Source organism: Asterias rubens, chromosome 11 (genome assembly GCF_902459465.1).
Source record: "Asterias rubens chromosome 11, eAstRub1.3, whole genome shotgun sequence".
NCBI lineage: Eukaryota > Metazoa > Echinodermata > Asteroidea > Forcipulatida > Asteriidae > Asterias > Asterias rubens.
Genome location: NC_047072.1, coordinates 8,837,637 through 8,860,876, shown reverse-complemented (window position 1 = coordinate 8,860,876; position 23,240 = coordinate 8,837,637). Strand labels below are relative to the sequence as shown.

At 40.2% G+C, this 23,240-nt stretch overlaps 1 protein-coding gene across 2 annotated transcripts in view; it reads right to left on the bottom strand.

The window, feature by feature from the left end:
• The window catches only part of LOC117296312 (vacuolar protein sorting-associated protein 13A-like), a 108,315-nt gene that overhangs the window by 69,706 nt on the left and 15,369 nt on the right, over positions 1 to 23,240 (bottom strand). For both annotated transcript variants that reach the window (XM_033779160.1, XM_033779161.1), the window contains exons 3-20: positions 19,585 to 19,628; positions 18,077 to 18,119; positions 16,414 to 16,611; positions 11,729 to 11,799; positions 10,992 to 11,090; positions 10,700 to 10,759; positions 9,909 to 10,053; positions 8,697 to 8,931; positions 7,844 to 8,075; positions 7,161 to 7,293; positions 6,509 to 6,609; positions 5,650 to 5,786; positions 5,002 to 5,206; positions 4,210 to 4,350; positions 3,250 to 3,411; positions 1,595 to 1,682; positions 746 to 863; positions 253 to 325 (exon numbers count right to left, since the gene is read on the bottom strand). In XM_033779160.1, the coding sequence (XP_033635051.1) occupies positions 253 to 325; positions 746 to 863; positions 1,595 to 1,682; positions 3,250 to 3,411; positions 4,210 to 4,350; positions 5,002 to 5,206; positions 5,650 to 5,786; positions 6,509 to 6,609; positions 7,161 to 7,293; positions 7,844 to 8,075; positions 8,697 to 8,931; positions 9,909 to 10,053; positions 10,700 to 10,759; positions 10,992 to 11,090; positions 11,729 to 11,799; positions 16,414 to 16,611; positions 18,077 to 18,119; positions 19,585 to 19,628 (2,285 nt within the window). The remainder of the gene's footprint in view (positions 1 to 252; positions 326 to 745; positions 864 to 1,594; positions 1,683 to 3,249; positions 3,412 to 4,209; positions 4,351 to 5,001; positions 5,207 to 5,649; positions 5,787 to 6,508; positions 6,610 to 7,160; positions 7,294 to 7,843; positions 8,076 to 8,696; positions 8,932 to 9,908; positions 10,054 to 10,699; positions 10,760 to 10,991; positions 11,091 to 11,728; positions 11,800 to 16,413; positions 16,612 to 18,076; positions 18,120 to 19,584; positions 19,629 to 23,240) is intronic.

Genomic DNA, 23,240 nt, shown 5'->3' with positions numbered 1-23,240 from the left:
AGATCAAAAGTTTTTGATTTCTTTTTCTCAGGGAGGAAAACCGTATGGTCTGGAAAACCCTAGTGGCACAGCAGAGAACCACTGCACAACTCAACTCACTTACACTGTACATGTATGACCCTGGCCAGATATCGAAACAGGGTCACCTTGGTGAGAGGCGAGCGCTTTACTCACAAGCCAAACATGCCCCATTACATCAAATAAATTGACATGGCAATCCTAGAAAAACCAGCCACCTGTTAACGCCCTCACCTTGAGTATTGTGTGTAGCTTCTTCTCTGAGACTTTCAGCTTGAGGGACGGCAGGACGGCCTCAATCTTCTGCCTTCAAGGTTAACAAACGGAAAGAACGAACAAGTTAAAAATTATTTATCAAGTCTTTAAAACTCTCTGATAGTGGAGGGGGGGGGGAGGTGTTGTTGATGTCAGATGGGAATGACTTGTATAAAGAAATTGTTGACTTGTCACCATCTGGATTTCTACATGTATGTACCATGATAATCGGAGCAAAATTTCAGGACTCGGATTACACTTTTGGGCCTATAATCACATAAACATATCATATGCATTTTTAGTGTAAGAGTATTTTGCAGGTACATTACAATAATAAGGATTTTTGTGAAGTCAAAAATTTTTAAGTGCATTTTTCGCTTCACCAACAAACTTAGTTGAATTCCTCGCTTACAAATCTAGCGTAGAATTTGTAGACGAAACAAGTTTTCAGGAGTCGGTACAAAAAACTTACTGAGGCAGGGCCTTGAAGTCAGGCTTGACACTGTTGAAGACATTGAGCTGTAATCCCATACTGGGAATCAGATGGTAGTCAGACTCCTTCAAGGTTATCGCTTCCCGCCAGTCATCACCTTCACTCCAATAAAACACAAAGACATTTATTAGTCAGGAAATGATAATAAGGACCAGCCTACATGTCATTCACACATAACGTCAAAACATTTGGTGCTCAATATCTGGTGTACATGAACATGTACATGTATACCCCCCTAACAGGCATGATATTTGGTAAAAAGTAAGACAATTTTATTGAGTGCAAAGGTTGACTTACGTGGTGCAGTCTTTAAAGGGAAGGTACACGTTTGGTAATTGTCAAAGACCAGTCTTCTCACTTGGTGTACATGTATCCCATCACAATAAAATAACAAGCCTGTAAAAATTTCGGCTCAATTGGTCATCGAAGTTGCGAGATAACGATGAAAGAAAAAACACCCTTGTTGGACGAATTTGTGTGCTTTCAGATAAAAATAAAAGAGAGAAGTCTTTCATTATTTTAGTGAGAAATTACCTCTTTCTCAAAAACTACGTTACTTCAGAGGGAGTCGTTTCCCACAATGTTTTATACTTTCAACACCTCTCCAATGCTCCTTACCAAGTCAGTTTTTAAGTTAATATTTGTTTTGAGTAATTACCAAACATGTACCTTCCCTTTAATAGATTTAAAACAATTCTGATTTTCCGAGGGCAAAAGTTGTTCATTGCGTGGTCATTTGATGGTGTTCATGATAAAGTTGATGACTCCGACGGATCTTCATGATCATTGTTCCCACTTGCTCATACATGTATTTGTCAAATCTCTTACCTGAATGAACGAGAAGAACCTGGATGTCATCCAGACGGACCACAAATTTATCGTACAGTCTAGCTTCGATCTCAGTAGGTGTAGCATCCTAAAAATGGAAAAAATAGAAACGCCAGACACATGATTTTACCATGTAGCGTTTCATGGACTTATAGCCATTGGACCCTTTCGGGTAAACAGTATTGTCCAAGGCCCACACTTCATGTATCATAACTTCTATATCAAATAACAAACCTGTGAAAATTTTGGCTCAATCGGTCATCGGAGTCGCGGGAAAATAACGGGAAAACCCACCCTAGTATCCACGCATTTCGCCGTGTCATGACATGTGTTTAAAATAAATCCGTAATTCTCGCTATCGAGAATTTATATTGTTTTACTGTTTTCTCAAAAAGTGAAGCATGTCATGGAATAATATTTCAAGAGAAGTCTTTCACCAATACCTTCTGTAAACCCTGTAAGTTATTTGTAAATCTGTGAACTTTTTGTTTGTTTACTGTACCGAAAGGGTCCAATGGCTTTAAAGGGTTTCGATACATTTTGTAGATCAAGTTTTGGCCCATGACATGAAACCCTACTCACTGTAAATAAAGCTGTATGTAATGAAATTTTAACTGTAAAAGTTTTCAGCCTTAATAATTGTCAAGTTTTTGAGCAACAGAGTGAAAATCACAGAGCAATGTTTTCAAGAGAGTCACGTAAATCCGTTGTACATGCTCAAACCGTTTTCTTCTCACTGAGACAACAAATATTTGTTGTGAAAATCTTTTACTCATTTCCCCAAAACTACCGCACCTCAGCAAGTAATATTTTAAAGGCAGTGGACACTATTGGTAATCACTCAAAATAATTATTAGCATTAAACCTTTATGAGAAATGGCTCCCTCTGAAGTAATGTAGTTTTCGTGAAAGAAGTAATTTTCCCCGAATTTGATTTCGAGACCTCAGATGTAGAACTTGAGGTCTCAAAATCAAGCAACTGAAAGCACACAAGACAAGGGAATTTTGTTCTTTCATTATTATCTCGCAACTTCGACGACCGATTGAGCTGAAATTTTCACAGGTTTGTTATTTTATGCTGATGTTGAGATACAACAAGCGAGCAGACTGGTCTTTGACAATTACCAATAGTGTCCACTGTCTTTAAGAGAAGCCTTCTAATATCATTATCTTTAAACTGTGTGAGTTAAAGACAATGGACACTATTGCTAATTGTCAAAGACCAGTCTTCTCACTTGGTGTATCTCAACATATGCATAAAATAACCAACTTGAGCTTGATTGGTCGTCGAAGTTGCGAGATAACTATGGAAGAAAAGAACACCCATGTCACACGAAGTTGTGTGCTTTCAGATGCTTGATTTCGAGACCTCAAATTCTAAACTTGAGGTCTCGAAATCAAATTCGTGGAAAATTACTTCTTTCTCGAAAACTGGGTCACTTCAGAGGGAGCCAGTGCTCACAATGTTTTATACATGTACTATCAACCTTTCCCCATTACTGGTTACCAAATGAGGTTTTATGATGATAATTATTTTGAGTAATTACCAATAGTGTCCTCTGCTAATAGTGTCTGTGGATGTGTCCCTTTTGTGTTGTACAAAAGGTACCTGCACCCTCTAACAGAAGTTACACCTCACTGAAACTGCTCCTTACCCCTGGGTTGATGGTCACACCCTCTGGTAGGTTACCCTGCAGGTCACTGTTGACCCTCAGGCTACCGAGGTCAACGACCAGTAGATGACCTCCTTGATCCTGGGCACCATACTCTGGGATGATGATGTTTGGTGACTTCATGTCAATGTCAATCTGGATGGTCTGATAGGTCAACCATAATAATAATAAGAAGAACATATTTATACCGCGCTTCATACTTCGTTTCTAAGCGCTGTGGTGCTGGTGACCTTGAAGACTGGTTAGTAGAACCAGGGCAACAACACCAAAATAAAGAGATACAAATTTACAAAAGATTATGCAAATAACAAAAGCAGAAATAAACATGAGAAAGGTAAACAAATTAACATAAATTACAGAGCTGCAGAGAGCGACTTACTATGTAGATTTGAAAGAGTGAGCCTTCAAAAGTTTTAAATGTTTGTAAGGAAGAAGCATGTTACTCCTCAAACTGCCCGGACGTGGACCCTTATAATGATGTTTTCATATAGAGTTATATAAAGAACAAGCGGGCGCACTGGCCTATATACGCAACCCCGCATGCACGCAGGCGGCCACTTTCGAAGTTGACAAAACAGGCATCACACAGCGTGTGTTTGTGCGGCCGTTTGGCAAGTTGACAAAACAGCATCGCGTATCGTTCAATAAAAACAAACTCTCCAATGTGTGTTTCATATTCAACGCGCGTACAGAACAAACACAAACTCCAATGTGTGTTTCATATTCAACGCGAGTGAATGGCACACGCGTGTCTCCTTGCGGTCCCGTCGCGTTTGTGCAAGAAGCATCACCAGTGCCCCCTCTAGTTCTAATATATAACTCGATCCGTTTCAACAGCTCACCAGTGCTCTTTATCAAGTAAGTGTTATGGTCATTAAAAAAAACAACTCCCTGCCTTAAAGAACTGAAATCAAGAATTGTTTCATTCTACTTTTTCCTAACCTTGTGGTTCTCTATAGCATGTAGGAGTCCAGCTTTACCAGCCTTGGCCAGCTCTTGGAGCTGTGTAGCGGCCACCGTCTTCAAGGCCTGAACGTCTAGGTTTGGTACGGTCAGGAAGGACATCAACTCAGACACAGTGTTCTGAAATCACACGAGAATGAAGACCAAGAGAATGAAAGACAAGTTCCAATTGTTAAAAACCACAAATGCTTGAAAGATATGGTCAAATAACCTTCCCAAAAGGAGTCTGATCAGGCAACTAGACATTTTTCATTTGGTGGGGCAGACACTCTTTTTTTCCCTCTTTGTGCACAAACTTTACCAAAGAAACTGTTCATATGAAGACCTTGGCCTGCACTGATGTTTTGAACAAAATGCATTTTTTTAATAGTTTCAAAATTATGCAATAAGGGTGATTTGATTGCCAGAAAAACAAAACTTTTACACTGTATTTTTTCTTAAATCTCATTCGGGGGGGGGGGGGATCCCCTCTGTCATAATGCCATTAGCAAGCATCCTGGTAGAAAAAAGTATCAAGTTATTGTTTTAAATTCACAGTCATAAATGGGAAAGGCAATATCTCAACGCACAACAACTTTCACTATAATTGCTGGTTGAAGCTGCGCATGTAGGAGTACATGTTTCAAACATTACCTTCCTGTCAAGTGGCATAAAAGTGAGCTCAGACAGAAGGTAAACAAGCGGTGGCTGACTGGAGTTAGCCAGGAATGTGAGTTGGGGGTGGACCTTGGGGTGCTACTTAAACGAACCGACTCTAACACCCAAGATTACCTCATGGTATGTGATATCCACTGGCTCAGTGGTTACAGCCACGGCGGTATCGGCTGAGATCCGTTGGGGATTAACCTCAAAGTCCAGAGTGAAGATCTGTGAGATGGTGTCCGTGCGTAGTTTCTCCGTTGTGATGACGGCTACCAGCTGATCATTGACTCTGGCGGGGCCCTCCACTAGCAGTGAATCTGTACTCATTAACAACCTGGTTGATGTAACAAGAAAAGTATTGTTTAACAAAAAAATGTTACCAGCCAAAATTACATTAAGGGTGCGTTCGATAAGATTCCCTGGGTCGACCTTGCGGTGCTTACTCGGGTGAGCCCCTGACAAGAGCTAATCGAACGATCACACTCAAACTCTCGTGGTGACGGCATGCACCTCAGGTCACCCCCAAGTGACCCACTCCACAAGCAGGGCACTGGGGGCTGACCTAGGTGAGCCCCGTCGAAGCTATTCGAACGTACAGGGGCAGACCGGGGTCAACCCAGGGAAGCTAAACGAACGCACCCTAAGTTTACATTGTGGTGACTGGTGCCCCACTCAATTTATGCTTAGCAAAGAAATTTTATCAAGCAGTATTTGCTGCTGAACAGTTTGATGAAATTGGGCCCTTAAAATGATTAAGTAAATTAGTTCCTGACTTACTGGAAACCTTGTGATCCTGGTCGATGAAGGAATCCTGCCTGGACGTTATGGAATGAAGACTGGAGGACTGTCGACCCGCGGTTCTTCAGCACAACGGAACAGGTGTTCAGTTGGAAGTTGAACTTATTCTGGATGTACTGTAGGAAGGACACAAGCCAATGTAAGTTACACCATTCGTAACAATATGCCTTTACAAAATTTTAACGATAATAATAATTTGTGGGGCTAATCATCCTTACTCGCAGCTAAGAGCTGAATTGGGAAGGACGCGGCTACAACGTGTTCGAGAAGCAGGCTGCCATTCACATCAACCCATTATGACCACGGAGCACAGCCAAAGATCGAAAGTGTTTGAGGGAGGAAAACCGGATGGTCTAGAAAACCCTTGTGGCACAGCAGAGAACCAACGCACAACTCAACTCACATATGGCCCTGACCGGGAATCGAACCGGGGTCACCTTGGTGAGAGGCGAGCGCTTTACGCCCAAGCCAACCATGCCACCCGATGCTTATTTTGTATGTTCTCTGGTAGAATATAGTTTGGTAGCTCTCTTGTCATTTTTATTTAGTTTTATTTTGTGTAATGCCTCTTTTGGGGTCTTTTGCAGCAGTATCATTCGTTACAATTTTTTTATTTTTTATTATTTACTTACAACACAAAAAAACAAATCAACTACATCAAATAAGCATGTACAACTGATTTACATTATTGCTTCATGAAGTAATTTTTTTCACACCTTTTCAACAATTTGAGCATCATATTGAAAGAAAATTGACACAATGAGGGTGTCAGAATATGATCTAAAACCCCCCTTTTTCTATAATAGAAGAGTCTGCAAAACTTGGACTGTTCCATTACCTCAGGGGGTAGAGCACCCGATTGCTCTACTGCCTTCACATCATAACCAATCCCCATCTTCACTTTATTCTGTTCCTCATCCGTCAGTTGCGACCAAATATCTGCAAAAACAAATGGATGCAAATTAACAAAGATTCACTTCAAAGAACTACCATGCACAACAGGGGAAAGTTTCTAACAACCAAAACCAAAGGTACTTTGACATCATGGAGAAGTTCTCTTAGCAAATGGTGGAAGTATGCATCCAACTGTATCGTCCAAGAGCCTAGGTTTTGTAAGCCCAAGAGTGTACTTACATGTAGCACAAAAAATACCGATCAGCAGAAATAGGTTACCAGCCAGAACACCACACAGTTTCCATTGTTGCGATGGATACATTGGTCATTTCTTAACTGAGCCAAGAAAATTGCGAAGCAGAGTTCACTAACACAGCTAGCGCAGAAATTTGGTGCTTGCACAAAGCGGAAATTGGTGATCCTAAGCACAGAATTGGGCGTTAAGCAGGAGCCGTGAAATTAGGCCCCGGTCATCAAGCAGCCCAGAAAACACACAGCTGTATCGCCAATACATGGAGCATCACAGTGTTTATAAAGCATTGGTGCATGGTAAAAAGGTATATATTTTGTTTGTATTTCTGTTATGACTGCTTCACCTTCTTCATTTGTGTCGTCTTCCAATTCATCCTCGGAGTCTGAATCCCATCCCAGCATGCCCCAGAACCAGCTCTTCTCGGAGGCGGCTTTCTCCCTGCGCTTCCTCTCCCTCTCTGGGGCGCCTTTGGCTAACTTTGTGATCAAAGGAAATAAACAAGAACATCTCAATCCAGGAGGACTAATGATAGGGTCGTAGCATGGTTTCTGTCATCGTAAAGCTGATTTATAGAAACAATTATCAAGAAATATTTCAAGAAAGTTTCATATGAATCCAATTGTCCAACTGTCAAGGTATTCTCCAGAAGGAGATCAGAGCATACTGATCGAAACGCCACATTGCAACCAACGGTTCTTTTCGGAACCACCCCAACTCATTTAGAGATCATCATTACACGGTACCGCAAACCTTGCTAAATGTCACGGTATTCTAAAGGTATTGTTTAGCAAGGTGACGCCGGGTACCAAAAGCCTCTTGTGCTGCAGTTTGTGTCGCAATCAGACACAACCCCTCAGAAAACTGAGAACAAAAATCATGCATAGATGTACTGTTTCTCAGATTCAAATATTTGCAATGGTTTGGGTTGAAAATTATTCAAACAAATTAAACTTTGTCACTTTTTATGTGTGGATAACTCCCCCAAATATGGAACAAATGTTTTTCTTTGTATTGTTATTCACTTACTTGAACTTTAACCTTTTCTCGACCAATCACAATGCTGGTTACATCTAGTCTCTCCTCCATAGAGGCGAGCTCTTTGTCGATAGCCGTGGTGTCATCTTTATTTTCAGCCAGTAAGTGTTTCTCCTTGTACTTCTCCATGTACTCTCGATACAGCTGGGTGTGTTTCTCTAGGCTGCTTGTTGACCATGGCCTGATGTGCTCCTGGACGATACAGTTGTACGCATACTTCCACCTTTTCCATGAGAAATTCACAATGAAATAAAAGCACATGTCCGTTCAAGCTTTGTTTTAGCTTTTCAGAAGAAAATTGTTTGCAAAATGCTAGAGTTCAAAATCTGGTTAGAGAATTTTAAAATGTACAAAAAGTCCTGGAAAATGGTTTGCAGGACAGACTTGTACATGTAGGTTCCACCTTATTCTAAACCTGACACCTCCAAGATGTTACAGTTCAGCAGGTTTACAGACTATGTGCATCACCAGAAATACAAAACAACAGGTTTGGACACAATGTGGACTATTTCTTTCTCCCTTTGATGACTGTTTTACTTGAGAATTTGAAGTTTCTGGAATGTTATGAAAAAATCCTGAATTCAGAAATAATGCTGATTAGTCACACACCCCCCAAAAAGGCTATCCATCCGAGTACAATTTCATTGAGATTCTAAAGAAGAAAATATAGCTTAACCACTTTCTGCTAAGCAAAAATGAACATGCTACCAGTCACAGATGATACATATGTAGGGACATATTTTTTAGTCTGGAATCCTTCTTTGGTAAGCATGATTTATTTGTGCGTATTAGCTTCTTCATGTGCTTAAGCAGCTTATATCAGTTGGAGCCAGTATTCACTTACCATTCTTTAGCACTCCTTGATGCAGGAACTGTAGGTCTGAACTTTCGGTAGCGTTGATTGACGCCCATCAGCTTAATAGACTCCACTAGGTCCAAGACGTTCAGGTACTGCTGCCGAGATAAGACCACGCTTAGCGTCTCGGTCAGGACATCTAGTGTGAGCATGGGTGACACGTAGTCTGGCGCCGTGGACTTGTCGAATGCGAGATGCGCAGAGGTGGTGGTGGGACTAACCACTGTTAAGCAAATATTATCAAAGTAAGATACAGAATGGGTAGTAATAATAATAACAATAGTGGCTTCTTGTCGCACCAATATCCGTCACTCAGTGACACTCAAGGTGCTTTAACATTCATTCATAAATACCTCAGACAGTTTCGCTATTCCTATTGGTGGAGAGCGCGTCACGTGGGTGTGTATAAACCTTTGTTTATGACCAGTAAAAAGTGTTGAAACACGGGCGTGATACGCAAGCTTGCACCTGTTCTTATAAGACAGTTTCTTCATTCCTATTGGTCGAGAGCAACGGCCGGGACAGTTGTGCCACATCACGCGATACGCGCGGCGCGCACAGGCCTTATTAAACCACTAGTTGAAAACCTCTTCACCACACATTGATTCCCTTAGTATTTTCCTGTAAGGTATGTGGGACTAGGTTTCATTTATGAGACCTACTCCTTTTACATACATGTAGCCCCATGTAATGGTTTACATGATGCTATGGCACATTATATAGCCAATCAAACCACCAACACCGGGGTGTACCCCTTCTCTTTTCTATAAGGATATGACTGGGTTCTTTTATGTGTGTTACACAACACACAGGACCAGTGGCTTTACGTCCCATCCCAAAGCATCATAGTCAAGTGTCTATGTCATGACTGGGACTCCAGCCCACACTCTGCCAGGATCAGAAACACCAGAATTTGAATCCGGTGCTCTTAACCGCTCGGCCATAACAGATTGTTATTGAACAATTATTGCCTGGTGTGTTTGTAAAGTGATAAACATGAAACGAAGAAGTAACGATAACTAACGCTATCATGATTTGTGCAACTCAAATCATAGACGTTAAACCAATGTTTGTATGAGAGAGATTAGCTGTTGCCAGCTTGGCACTTATATCGCCTGGTGTATGTTGAAGAAGTTTGCAGAGTGCCCCTGACAGGAAGATCAATCAGACAGACAGGCATACAGCCAGACAATGTCATACCAAAGTTTAAGTCCTCTCCGTTTATTTGGTGGCTGGACACAGCGCTTCTCATCTGTTCTTTCCAGGCCTTGGACGATAGGTCTCGTCCCATCAGCTGCTTGCAGTCCGAGTTCCAATACACGGCCAAGTCATTCATTTGTGCCAGCTACATGTATAGAAAATATAAATGAAAATCATTGTTTATATAATTAACCCTTAGACCCATAATAAAAATACTAATAACCAGTTTTTATATAGCACTTTTCACACCAAAGGGCATCTCAAAGCGCTTCCGACATTATTACCCCTGATCACTGGGCCTTATTGATCATTCTTGATCACAGCCTGTGCGACAATTATATGCGCTACTGGGCTAAACCATTCACAAGAACCATCTCTACCCTCACAGGTACCCATTTACCCCTGGGTGGAGAGAAGCAATTATAGTTAAGTGTCTTGCACAGGGACACAAGTGTCACGACTGGGATTCGAACCCACACTCTTATCCACTCGGCCACGACGCCCCACCCAGTATAGACAAGTCTAATTTGGCTGATACATGTATGTGATCTTATTTTGAAACCGGTAGATTAGAGGGAAGTTATACGTTTCGTAATCACTCTCAAAATGAATGGTAATAAAAACATTGTCTAGAAGTACAGCAACTTTCGATAGTATAAAGAATTTTGCAAATCATTGCACTTTGACAGAATGTGGTTATGGAAAAATGCATCAGCTTTAATCACCCAAAACGAAAGGTAACGAAAGGGTAAAGTGAGGAAAATAACTGCTACCGTGCAGCATAATCTCACCTTGCGCATTACAGTGGCGTTGGCATCAGCAGTGGACGGATTCCAAGATTCATCAGTCGTCTGTAAGTTGAGAGAAGAAGAGAAAAGATTAAAAAGACAAGAAGTAAAAGGGGGGGGGGGTCAGAAGGGATTAAAGGTGAAGATCGCAGATTTCTATCTGTTTTCTGAAATAAACTTTGAAGAACAACAACAGCAATGCCACGGATACGCTGATAAGTGAGAACCAAAATCTCCAAATCTATTATGGCCAAAAGATAAATGATTGGCGTCTTAAAAAAGGTTAGACACGGACCTCAGCAAAGAGACGTTTCAGAGTCACTCCAACAGCGAATGGTTGATCAGGACGTGACGTGGAGTCCTCATATCGGATGTGGACATTCCTCACATGGAACTGGGTGAACGAAAAGAGAATAGGACAAAAATTTGAATTTACCCATTCAGTTTCACTTGGTGTTTAAAGACACTGACCACTATGGTAATTGTCAAAGACTAGTCTACTCACTTGGGTATCTCATAACATGTGCATAAAATAACAAATCTGTGAAAATTTTGCCTCAATTTTTCATTAATGTTGCAAGCGAGTAATGAAAGACAAAAATGCCCTTGTTGCATTACTTTGTAAGCTTTCAGATGCATAATGAAAGGCTTCAGCTGAAGTATTTTATTATTCGAGTGAAAAACCTCTTTCTCAAAAACTTTATTACTTCAGTGGGAGTCGTTTCTCACAATGTTTTATACTATCAACAGCTCTCCAATGCTCGTTACCAAGTAAGGTTTTGGGCTAACAAATATTTTGAGTATTACCAATAGTGTCCAGAAAATTACGCCTTTCTCAAAAACTATGTTACTTCAGAGGGAGCCGTCAACAGCTATCAAAAGCTTTCCATTGCACATTACCGATTAAGTTTTGATGCAAATAATTATATTTTGAGTAACTACCAATAGTGTCCAGTGCCATTAACACTTGTTACAAAAATTACAAATTAACAAAACTATAAGCCACTGCTTATTGTCTCTAGGATTTCTTACCTGTATATTATTTATAATAGTTGCTGTCAGGCGTTCAGTGAAGGACAAATCTTCAATCTCTTCTTCTTTACCTAAACAGAAAGAACAATATTTAAATACAAATGGGTATGAAAACATTGTATAACTTTGCAAACATTGGAGAGACTCAGAGCGACTCAGAGCAACTCAGGAGACTCAGGAGAGACTCAGAGCGACTCAGAGCAACTTTGCAAACATAGGAGAGACTCAGAGCGACTCAGAGCAACTCAAGAGACTCAGGAGAGACTCAGAGCGACTCAGAGCAACTTTGCAAACATTGGAGAGACTCAGAGCGACTCAGAGCAACTCAGGAGACTCAGGAGAGACTCAGAGCGACTCAGAGCAACTTTGCAAACATAGGAGAGACTCAGAGCGACTCAGAGCAACTCAGGAGACTCAGGAGAGACTCAGAGCGACTCAGAGCAACTTTGCAAACATTGGAGAGACTCAGAGCGACTCAGAGCAACTCAGGAGACTCAGGAGAGACTCAGAGCGACTCAGAGCAACTTTGCAAACATAGGAGAGACTCAGAGCAACTCAAAGCAACTCAGGAGACTCAGGAGAGACTCAGAGCGACTCAGAGCAACTTTGCAAACATAGGAGAGACTCAGAGCGACTCAAAGCAACTCAGGAGACTCAGGAGAGTCTCAGAGCGACTCAGAGCAACTTTGCAAACATAGGAGAGACTCAGAGCGACTCAGAGCGACTCAGGAGACTCAGGAGAGACTCAGAGCGACTCAGAGCAACTTTGCAAACATAGGAGAGACTCAGAGCGAACACAAATTTATAAGTTGTTATCATTGTCATAATATGACTAAGTTATTTCAGTAGTCTATCTAATGGACCGATCCGGCCTGTCAATCAAATTGTGCGCGTTCACCCATTTGACCAATCACAGCAATGATTGTGGTCGGACAAACTCGGTTATGCGTGCGCGTATATTTGGCATGCGCGGCAGAATCGTGCAGAATGTCATTGGGAGTGCTCGTACACGTGTCTTGCTCACGTGTGCGGTGGGCAGAGCGTAGTGGAAAGCCGGAACGGTCCATTGCATGACTACACTACAGAAACATATTACTGGATTCTACAACAGAAAACTTTATTACATGTACATGTACATGTACATGTTGCCTGCCGCACATTGTAATGTGCCTGCCACTGTAGTCTTCAATCCACTGATGTTTTTGTTAGTTGTTGATGTGGAAGTTTAGCACAGACTTAGCTGGCCGAGTGTTTATTCAATGTTTGCTTCAATAAATCAAGACGCTACGGGGTAGATGTTGGATCAATATATCGTGTTTCTACTGCTTCTTAAACTGTGAGATCAACATACATTTTTACCAGGTCTGGAATTACAAGCAGGATCCGAAGGCTCCGTTGTCCCTGGCTTTGGCTTTGGTGCCCTTCAACTGTTTCAAATTGACTTAAAGATTGATCAATAGAGGTGCCCTTCAATTTGTAAGATGAAAATGGCCTTGACAGTTCAAAACGTTCAAAGATGAAATTTCAGGCCTGCATTTAACAAACTGGACTTGCCACTGTTTGAAATTTTGAAAAATGGGACACATAGCAGATTGGGAGGAGTGCATGAGATTGTCCACTCATTGGCAGGGATGGAATTTTGCAATGGACCGGGGCCAGTGATTTAAAAACCTTTGAGGCAATAAACTCAGGACCAAGCAGGGCCATTTGTCTGGTAATATTTATCAATTTAAAGGCAGTGGACACTATTGGTAATTACTCAAAAATAATTATTAGCATAAAACCTTTCTTGGTGAGGTGTAATGGGGAGAGGTTGATGGTATAAAACATTGAGAGAAACGGCTCCCTCTGAAGTGCCATAGTTTTCGAGAAAGAAGTAATTTTCCACGAATTTGATTTCGAGACCTCAGATTTAGAACTTGAGGTCTCGAAATCAACCATCTCAACGCACACACCTTCGTGTGACACGGGTGTTTTTTTCTTTAATTATTATCTCGCAAATTCGATGACCGATTGAGCTCAAATTTTCACAGGTAGGCTTATGTTATTTTATGCATATGTTGAGAAACACCAACTGTGAAGGCTAGTCTTTGACAATTACCAATAGTGTCCACTGCCTTTAAATCACATCTCTGTTTACATGTAATTATCTGTACAAAACAAATTGTCAAAAGTTGACTTTGAGAATGGTAAAAAGATTTTTGCCAACAAATGCCTCTTGAGGGAAACTGACTAGGTAACATCTTAAACAATTTTAGGTTGCACAAAGAAAAATCCGTCCGGAGGTCTTTGGTTCAAACATTTCCCTAGTCAATGTTTCCTTTCCCCAAATTATTAAAAATAATGGTTGATGTGTGCTTTAATACAATTTTGCAATAGTTGTAATAGTATGTAATGTCCTTTAAAAAAGGGTAACCCTGTTATTCAAGATGTGCATGGAAAGGTAGTACATTTTATCAATATCTCATGCAACCATGCATGGATGGAACAACAATATGGCATCACAAGCATGACAAGGTGCCAGACACTACCTGGATTATTTATACTTGATGATTTTATAAATATGGGGGGTTAAACTTGATTCAAGTCCCTTTCTCGTGTGTGGTCCCTAACACAAATGTACTGCGTTCGACTGCATGCAGCCACAGTACAGAATGCATGTATTTACTATTTATACAATGTATTACTGTAAACAATGGTAAAACATGTACCAGTGTGCTCTCACTGATATTGCAGTAGCCGATAACGTTGGGGAACTCAGAGCGCAAACAAATAGGCAATCCTTGATGAGGCAAGGAAGGGCCTTGCATGGGATTGGGACTTGAGTCAAGTCTACGGGGGTGGGGGGAAGGGTAATACATTATTATCACAGTGACAGGTGAAGTGGCTGAAATATATAAACAAGTGCCCAGGAGCAGTGCTCATGTTGTTGCGTATTAACTCGCATCAGTGACTTAATGGATATATTATGGCATGACCTACTTTGTACACTGCACAATGTCCGTGCATGTGCAGCAGTATGGGAACATTATCATCATCAAAAGGTCGTTGAATGAAGTAATGAGTTTAAAAACATTAACACAAAATCAACAAAAATACGACTAATGTATATTTTACTTAGAAAGTGATTCTTTTTGCTTGACAATTTCTCCGACATGTCTGAAAACCTGATCAATAAACCCCCATTCATAAATACCTCAGACAGTTTCACTTTTACTTGGTAACGAGTTTTTGGGGGAGGTTGATAGTATAAAACATTGTGAGAAACGGCTCCCTCTGCAATGAAGTAGTTTTCGAGAAAGAAGTAATTTTCCACGAATAAGATTTTGAGGTCTTGAAATCAAGCATCTGCAAGCACACAACTTCATTAGACAAGGGTATTTTGTCTCTCGTTGTCATCTTGCAACTTCAACAAACAATTGAGCTCAAATTTTCATAGGTTTGTTATTGTATGCATATGTTGAGATACACTATGTGAGAAGGCTAGTCTTTGACAATTACCAATAGTGTCCAGTGTCTTTAATGTACAGGCCTGTTCTTTAACAATAATAATAACTAGTTCTTATTGTATCACATTTTACAATAACAACCAATGTGTTCTGGTCATGGGCCAAGTAATATTTCTCAAAAACTACAGCATCCTCGGCAAACAATATGTGAAGGAAAGCATCAGGTACAATGTATCTTCAAACCGTAACTCTGTGGGCATTATGTTTTGTGTCGTACAAAAAGTACCTAAACCCAAAACATTAAATGAAAACTATATCAGTGGCCAAGTATGCATGCTTGAGAGTTGACTAGGGATCGTCACTGCTTCAGCTGGTGTCAATGGATCAAGGCTTAGAACTCTACTGGACCAGGAATGGCAAAGTGCTTCGAAGACTCAAGGGGACTTACATGTATCAGGTTTATCTCCAAGAATAATCGCGGAGGCAGAAAATAATATGTTTTCTAATGTGCTTGTGTTGTTGGCTCTCTCACCAACACTGAGGAGGGATCCGGTTTCAAATGAGATCCTTTCACATTGACAGAAATCCTGTTTCCTGTTTGCCGGGAAATGAGGGTCGCATGAATTGTAGGACACGTGAACTTGGAGCATGGTGCACATACATGTATTGCACGTAATCAATTTTAACGAGTGATGGTATTTGAATAGTTCATACAGTGTTAATGGTATTTTTACCCACACACCAGGCTTTGAATTTTGTTCTTGAGAGGGCACAGCACTTCATATAGGAAAAATGTAAATTTGCATTGGAACTTTGCAGAGGGCACCACATACAGTAAAGCATGGGACATCAGGCGTGTGTGCGAGGCATGTGATTCAAGCCAATGCGCAGTAGGGGGTAAAAGCGATTTGTCCTGCGCAGTTTTATTCGGTTGGCCTTTTGTCACTTTTGATGCGCTGTAGTTTTAAGTTGCTTTAATGGCTCCTTTAAAGGTCTTATTGCCTGTGTGGATGTCTGTGGTGTTAAAGTACACCAGTCTTTAATAACTGTTTTGGGTATGAATGAATATACATGTATGTACTCCCGTAAGTGATACAAATATGTTTGAGAGCGCCCTCACGCAGTAAAAAAATACGGCGGATTGCTTGGCAAAACCCATTACAATCTATCCAAGTTCAAGAGAAAAAAAAGAAAACAAATCTTTAGAAATCTCAATCTTTTATCCTCTCTACTTACTCTTTGACTTCTTTCTCTTCTTGGATCGTTCCAGATCCTCCAGGAGTTTCTTCTTGATGGCATTCTGCAGCAGCTTCTCCTGGGCCTCATCGTAGGGTCTGTCATAGATCGGTCCCGCAAGAATCAAGACATCTTCGATGTTCACCTCAAGTGGATCGGAGAACAGGGACGTCCAGGATATGTCTGCGATAACACGCCCTATATACAGTGGGGAAAATGTACCATGATAGATGATTTATAAATATACATGGCCCTTAAAAGAGAGTAGGATAATTTATTGAATACGAACGGGTCAACCTAGAGCAAGTCTGCGTGAGTGACTAGACTTGACCAGAAACTGTGACGTAGCTCTTGGATTAACCATATCGACCATGCTCCAGTATGTCAAGTGCAAGAAATCAGATTAAAGCAGGAAGAGGACAAACCATTTTTCGCTTACCAGAATAAAGGTTACCAGCCAAATTACCATCTCATAGTATAATTGTTCTGCTTAAGTTTTGCTTATTTTTTGCTTCTGCAGAATTTTGCTATTAAGTATAAATTTATTCTTTAAAGCTTGTGCGCAGCTCCATTAAACTTCCATTCAATAAACGTTAATTACTCTTAATTATTAGATTCCAAAAAGGGTAATAAAATTGCTTTCATACAGTTAAAAAAATTGAAACATTTTTTAAAACAATAAAAACAGTACTCAGTTTATACCCGGGCCCTGCCACATTAAGCTTAGCCAACCATGTAGTTTTATGGATGGTTTTTATGATAAGTAAATTGTAATACATGTACAGCGTACAAATTTTAACATAATTTAGGGTTGAACAAAGAAAAAATTGACTAGAGCAGGATTTGAACATGCCAGCGCTACACGTACATGTATTTTGGTGGTCTCCTTATTTTGTCATTAACAATAACTTCACTGGGGGGGGGGAGGGGGGATCCGGAAGGGGTTAAGTAGAGGGGGTGCCAGTCAGAAGCCTTGTGGGTTATTTTCATCTGTATATATTGACTAGAGCGCTAACTTACTCTGCGTTTTGAAGCCACCCTGGGCGCAGACATGTTTGATGATGGAACGATTTTAATTTTAAGAGAACATTGCCGCGATTTTGTTTTACATTCGGCGTGTGCGCTAACATAAGCGACTGCCCATTCGCGTACGTCCGCGCTACGAAAACCATAAGTTCGACTTGGTTGACATACTAAAAAAAGTAAACGCGTCTTTTGAACATGACGCACATGACGCTCGCAGTTTGTTCGCTCAACAGCAGATTGTGCGTTCACATTTGCTGCATTTTTTTGGTTCGATGACACATAGAAAAGAACAAACGCATTATCATGCAAATAGCCGTACAATTGCCGTACAAAATTTCAAGCTTTTGTATTGATTTGTACATAAACATGGATGCGCCCACACGGCTTACAAACCTTAGTGCGTGTATAACGGGGTGTTAGCGCTCTAGTCAATATATATACATGTAGCTCTATGGTTATTTTAAAACTTGATACAGGTTGAAATAGAATGACAAACATGCAGTCAGTAATGTGGCCACTAGTCATGCTCATCAGAGTGGTGGGTTTTGACAAAGTGTCATAGAGTATTGGTCAGAACCCAAAGGAACCAGGCAACCGTAGACACTGAAAAAATCCAAGTACATTTGACTAAACTTACCGATATGACCTGCCTTGAGTTCGATAGGTAGATTGAGCTCATGCTGAGGATTGAAAGAAAGGAGAACTTCCTTAAAATTTACTCAAAATAGTTGTTAGCATTAAAGCCATTGGACACTTTCGGAACAGAAACAAAATTAAAAGTTCACAGATTTACAAATAACTTACAGGGTTTACAGAAAGTGATGGTGAAAGACTTCTCTTGAAATGTTATTCCATGAAATGCTTTACTTTTTGAGAAAAAATTAAAACAATATCAATTCTCGATATCGAGAATTATGGATTTATAGTAAACACATGTCATGACACGGCGAAACGTGCGGAAACAAGGGCGGGTTTTTCCGTTATTTTCTCCCGACTCCGATGACCGATTGAGCCTAAATTTTCACAGGTTTGTTATTTTATATATAAGTTGTGATACACAAAGTGTGGGCCTTGGACAATACTGTTTACCGAAAGTGTCCAATGGCTTTAAAAAGCTGTTGATATGTAGTACAAAACATTGTGAGAAACAGCTCTCTCTGAAGTAACCTAGATTTTGAGAAAGGAGAATTTTTCACACGCCGCCACAAGTAATATGCAAGTATGTCCTCACTCTTTCCTTTACACACAGGGGCTATTGATCCCTTGCACGCACTTCACACGCTGCGACTGTGCCACGTTCACCATTTTGGTTGGCAATAAGGTTTATCGCGATTTAGAAACGCAATGCATTGTGGGAAGGAATATGGGGCGGTTTCTGTGCAGTTTATACGACTCGCGCACGCAACGCCTATACCTTTGTGTGGGTTCAACAGCGCCCTCTCTTGATATTTTGCTATTCTCGATAAACCTTATAGGTTTACGTGTAAACGCTGCGTCGCCTAGAATGCGCACTTTATAAGGCACAAAGACATTGCCCACCAATATGGCGCATGCAAGATTTTCTCTGATGATGACGTCAGGTGAAATGGGTCAATTGGTCCAGTGCCAAACTTGAGCCCGGATGAAAAACAGACCATGACAAAAAAAGACATGTTGCTTTCTGATAAAACCCACTAATGTTTGAAGACTAATCTAATGAAATAAAGCCAGATGGTTCCCCCGTCATTGATTGATCTTCACATTGTATCTAGAAACATAGTTAATCAAATTAATCAAACTATTCATGAATATTTCAAATCCAGGGTGAACAACAAATAATCACTGAGGAGAAAGTTATTGGATAACCTCAAATGTAGCTCATGTATACTTCTTTGCATTCAAAGCACGCAGACATTGTAGTCAAAGATCTGCTTTTTGTAATCCCCAACAACTCGTTAAAAAAAAAACGTCGAGCAAGCTTAATAATTGCTGAGTGGTCTAGTGCCTTGGACCCACCTCTGTTCTTGTCAACAACAGAGTGTGGGTTTTAATCCCGGTCATGGTAGTAGTGCCCTTGAAGAAGGCACTTAACCATAATTGCTCTGTAAAAAGTTGGGAAAGTATGAATGAGGTACATGTAGGAAAGGACCATTATTTTTTCCTTACCAGGGCTTCTGGTTTGAGTTGAAGATCCTGCAGCTCCAAACGTCCTGTAAACAAACAAATTAAAAATAAAGATTGTTAAGCTGACATGGGATAAGTGTTTTAATCGATTTCGTCATTCAAAACCTAACTTAAAAACTCCCCCTGTTTCCAGTTGCCCTTCAAAAATAATTTCTTTAGATTTAAGGGCAGTGTTCGATTAAAGGCACATGTGCACTTAACCCATCATTTTGTTACCAATTCGTTGCCATTTAACTATGTTTATTCTTTATAAAGACAATAAAAGAGTGGTGACGAGGTTTAGAACGAATGTTTAAAACCAACATGGTCATTTGCTGTGTCGCGATCACCATTTCCTTAATGACTGAGCACTGTCTAATTGAGATAAACAAAAGAAAGGGCCGCTTCTTTTATTTTGTTTTTTTTTCGTTTTAAAAATGTTGTCCATGTCCGAGCACCTTGAGTAACTTACACCAATTTGGTGGATATCTGCACTACAAGACTCCACCAAGTTGTGATTATTATTTAAAATGGAAAGTTAATGCATTCTGCTCTATAAATACTAGCCTGGCTCCTAGTGGATCAAACCAGTGCCTAAAATCAGTATGGACTTTGAATGCAAAATGTAGTGGGCAACATGCCCACTGGTGGCAGTTGATTTGGGTCGAAAGCCCAAATCAGTTAAAAGTGAAGCCCTCACATTGGAGTAGCCATCTGGCCTTGTTATATGTTAGGTGATTTCTCTAAATTTTTATTTTACAAAAATTATCATGATTACTAAGGGAATCAATGTGCGGTGAAGAGGTTTTCAACTAGTGGTTAATCCCAACGAGGCCTGGTTCTTGATAATTTTACCGAGACGAAGTCGAGGTAAATTATAAAGAACTGTTTCAGCCATTGCTCTCGACCAATAGGAATGAAGAAACTGTCTTATAAGAACAGGTGCAAGGTCGCGTGTCACGCCCATGAATTATGTAACACTTTTTACTGGTCATAAACAAAGGTTTATACACACCCACGTGACGCGCTCTCTACCATAAGGAATAGAGAAACTGTCTGAGGTATTTATGAATGGTAAGTAATGTGCACTAGATTAATACATGTAGCACTTGACTTTGGGGCTTATGTTAATTTCTACAGAAACATGTCAAGGGGGCACCAAGGCTATGACTCTGAGGGCATTAAGGCAATTGCCTCAGTCGCCTCTGCAAAACATCAGGCCTGCCTGCAGTAGTTGCAAGCCCGAGTAATAGCGGTAGTGTCTTCTGCACATACATGTACATTGTACTATGATATGTACTTGTACTCGCCCTGAATTGATGCCTTTTCATAATATCGTACATCCAGGGTTGTAGAAATCACACTTTGTGATGCGACAACGTGCAAGGCAGACTGATTTCTCATGATATCAAGTCGTCTCCGTCATGCCTTGAATGGACACACAACAATGCTTATGGGAGATAATTCCACTGAGTGCGACAATCAATTAGTGAGAGAGGACAATCTACAATGATTGATGTTTACGTACAATTCAGAAAGAAGCTATTATATTGCAATTTGATCATGGGCTGTTACTACAAAACATATGGCAGGAAGTGCAATCGTTTGTTGAACCAGGGTCCAATTTTGTAGAGCTGCTGTTTTTGCAGACAATAAAGTAGGGCCTAGTGCTTTTAAGATTCTCTGCTAGTGCTAAGCAAGAGAATAATCAGTCACATTGACATGTTTGGCGCACTGTGTGCATTTATGTGACTTAAGTTCGCTGGTATCTTATTCTGGTGTGGTAAGCATATTTTTTCTGTGCCTACTACATGGCTTTGTAGCTCTACTTTTTGACATGTTTGACTGTTAAAAGCAGAATGCAAACACACAAATAGGCCGTATTCAAAATTGCTTACAAAGTGACAAAATAAATATTTTGGAGCTCCTGGTCAATGGAGTTTATTAATCAAGAGTGAAATCCAAAGTAATTGTTTGACAAAAATAAAGGTTGATTTTCTGAGTAAAACATAAATTGAATTACTGTAGTTGATTTTTACATTGTTTTTTTTTAATTTATACGCATTTTCCATTTATTGACCTTTTGATCATTATGATTATGAAACTGATATTGTTGACCTTATCACTCAGCACTGAGCAAACAGACCGACAATTTTGTGAGAAAATTGAAACTGTTTTAAAAATAATATCAAAAATAAAGCCGTCAGCCCGAGGGGTTTGTGTCGTCCTGTGAGATAGCAGATGCATCATGGTTTCATCATTTCACACTCTGAGCACACACCTACAGAGAGCATCCAGGTTTGTCTCATTATGACAACACAGCCTCTGCAGATGGGGGCGGGGGGGGGGTGGTGGTCGGTCTAACCTTAACGCAATTAAGTGGGCATGATAACTTACTGAAAACCTACTATCTTAAAGGTGATACGTTAGGTGTACATGTATCTTCAACAACAAAAAGATATTGGAATCATGAATTTGTTATCCAAATAGATGATGCAAGAGTTAATTTGAGATTCAGGGATATCATGCGACTTGTATCAACCACAACCACCATTCAATGAGATGATTCAAATGACTGATGATGTCTACAAAAGAGTCAAAGAGCCTCAGACTTGCTGTGACAGGCATAAAAGTGCAAGCAGACTTGAAATCTGTCTTTTTACTTTGAAATCTGTCTTTTTACTTTGAAATCTGTCTTTTTACTTTGAAATCTGTCTTTTTACTTTGAAATCTGTCTTTTTACTTTGAAATCTGTCTTTTTACTGAAATGTCATGTAACAATACATTGTGCAGCTCAGTGTGCCAAACGCATAAGACAGATTCCCCCCCCCCCCCCCCCCACCCTACCCCTCCACCCAAGATATACCGTTTTTAATCTGGTACATGTAGATCAAAGATTTGAAAATAGAAAACTCTAGGGTTACTCACAAACTGAACAACCTCAAACAGATAACTTTGTTACATTCGGGATGTTCAAACAATATTACTTGGTTTCTGCCCTTTAAATTAGATGCAAAGTTTAGCTACCAAGCATTAGAAGCATCTTAAAATTATATCAATAAAAAAATGTAATATAATTATAAATAAATAACATTTCTACAGCGCTTTCCACAGGTTAGCACTCCTTACATGAAATTTTGGAGTGTCGAAACAGAATACATCATGGGGGAGATAGAGTATGCCCTTTAAGACACTTACTCCACCAATCAAATGTCAAAGAGGTGTGCCCATATGCATTACTTTGTAACTTCACAATCCAGAGAACAAATGTATGGGAAGTGTACACATTATGTGTAACACCTTACCCAGTCTACATGATCGCATCAATATCTCGGCAGGCACAGCTCTCCACTTGATTAAAGGAAAAACCAAACGTATAGTCATTGTCTTCTATTGATTTGAACCGGTTAAGCAACGCAACCAACCCCCTCAACCCAGTCCCTCACACACCGTGGCCTCAATATTGCTACTGTGTGTGCGTGTGTATTTCTTGCATATTATCAACTGATGCGAAATGGCAGAGAGTAAATTGTATCAAACACTCTACGGAAAAATAGGTCTGTCATTATCGTCTGCTTGAGTGTACTACGTAGATGGTACACTGTTTAACGGGTATTTTCAAGCCAAGGTGGAAATGACTCAATAAAATTAAATTGTGC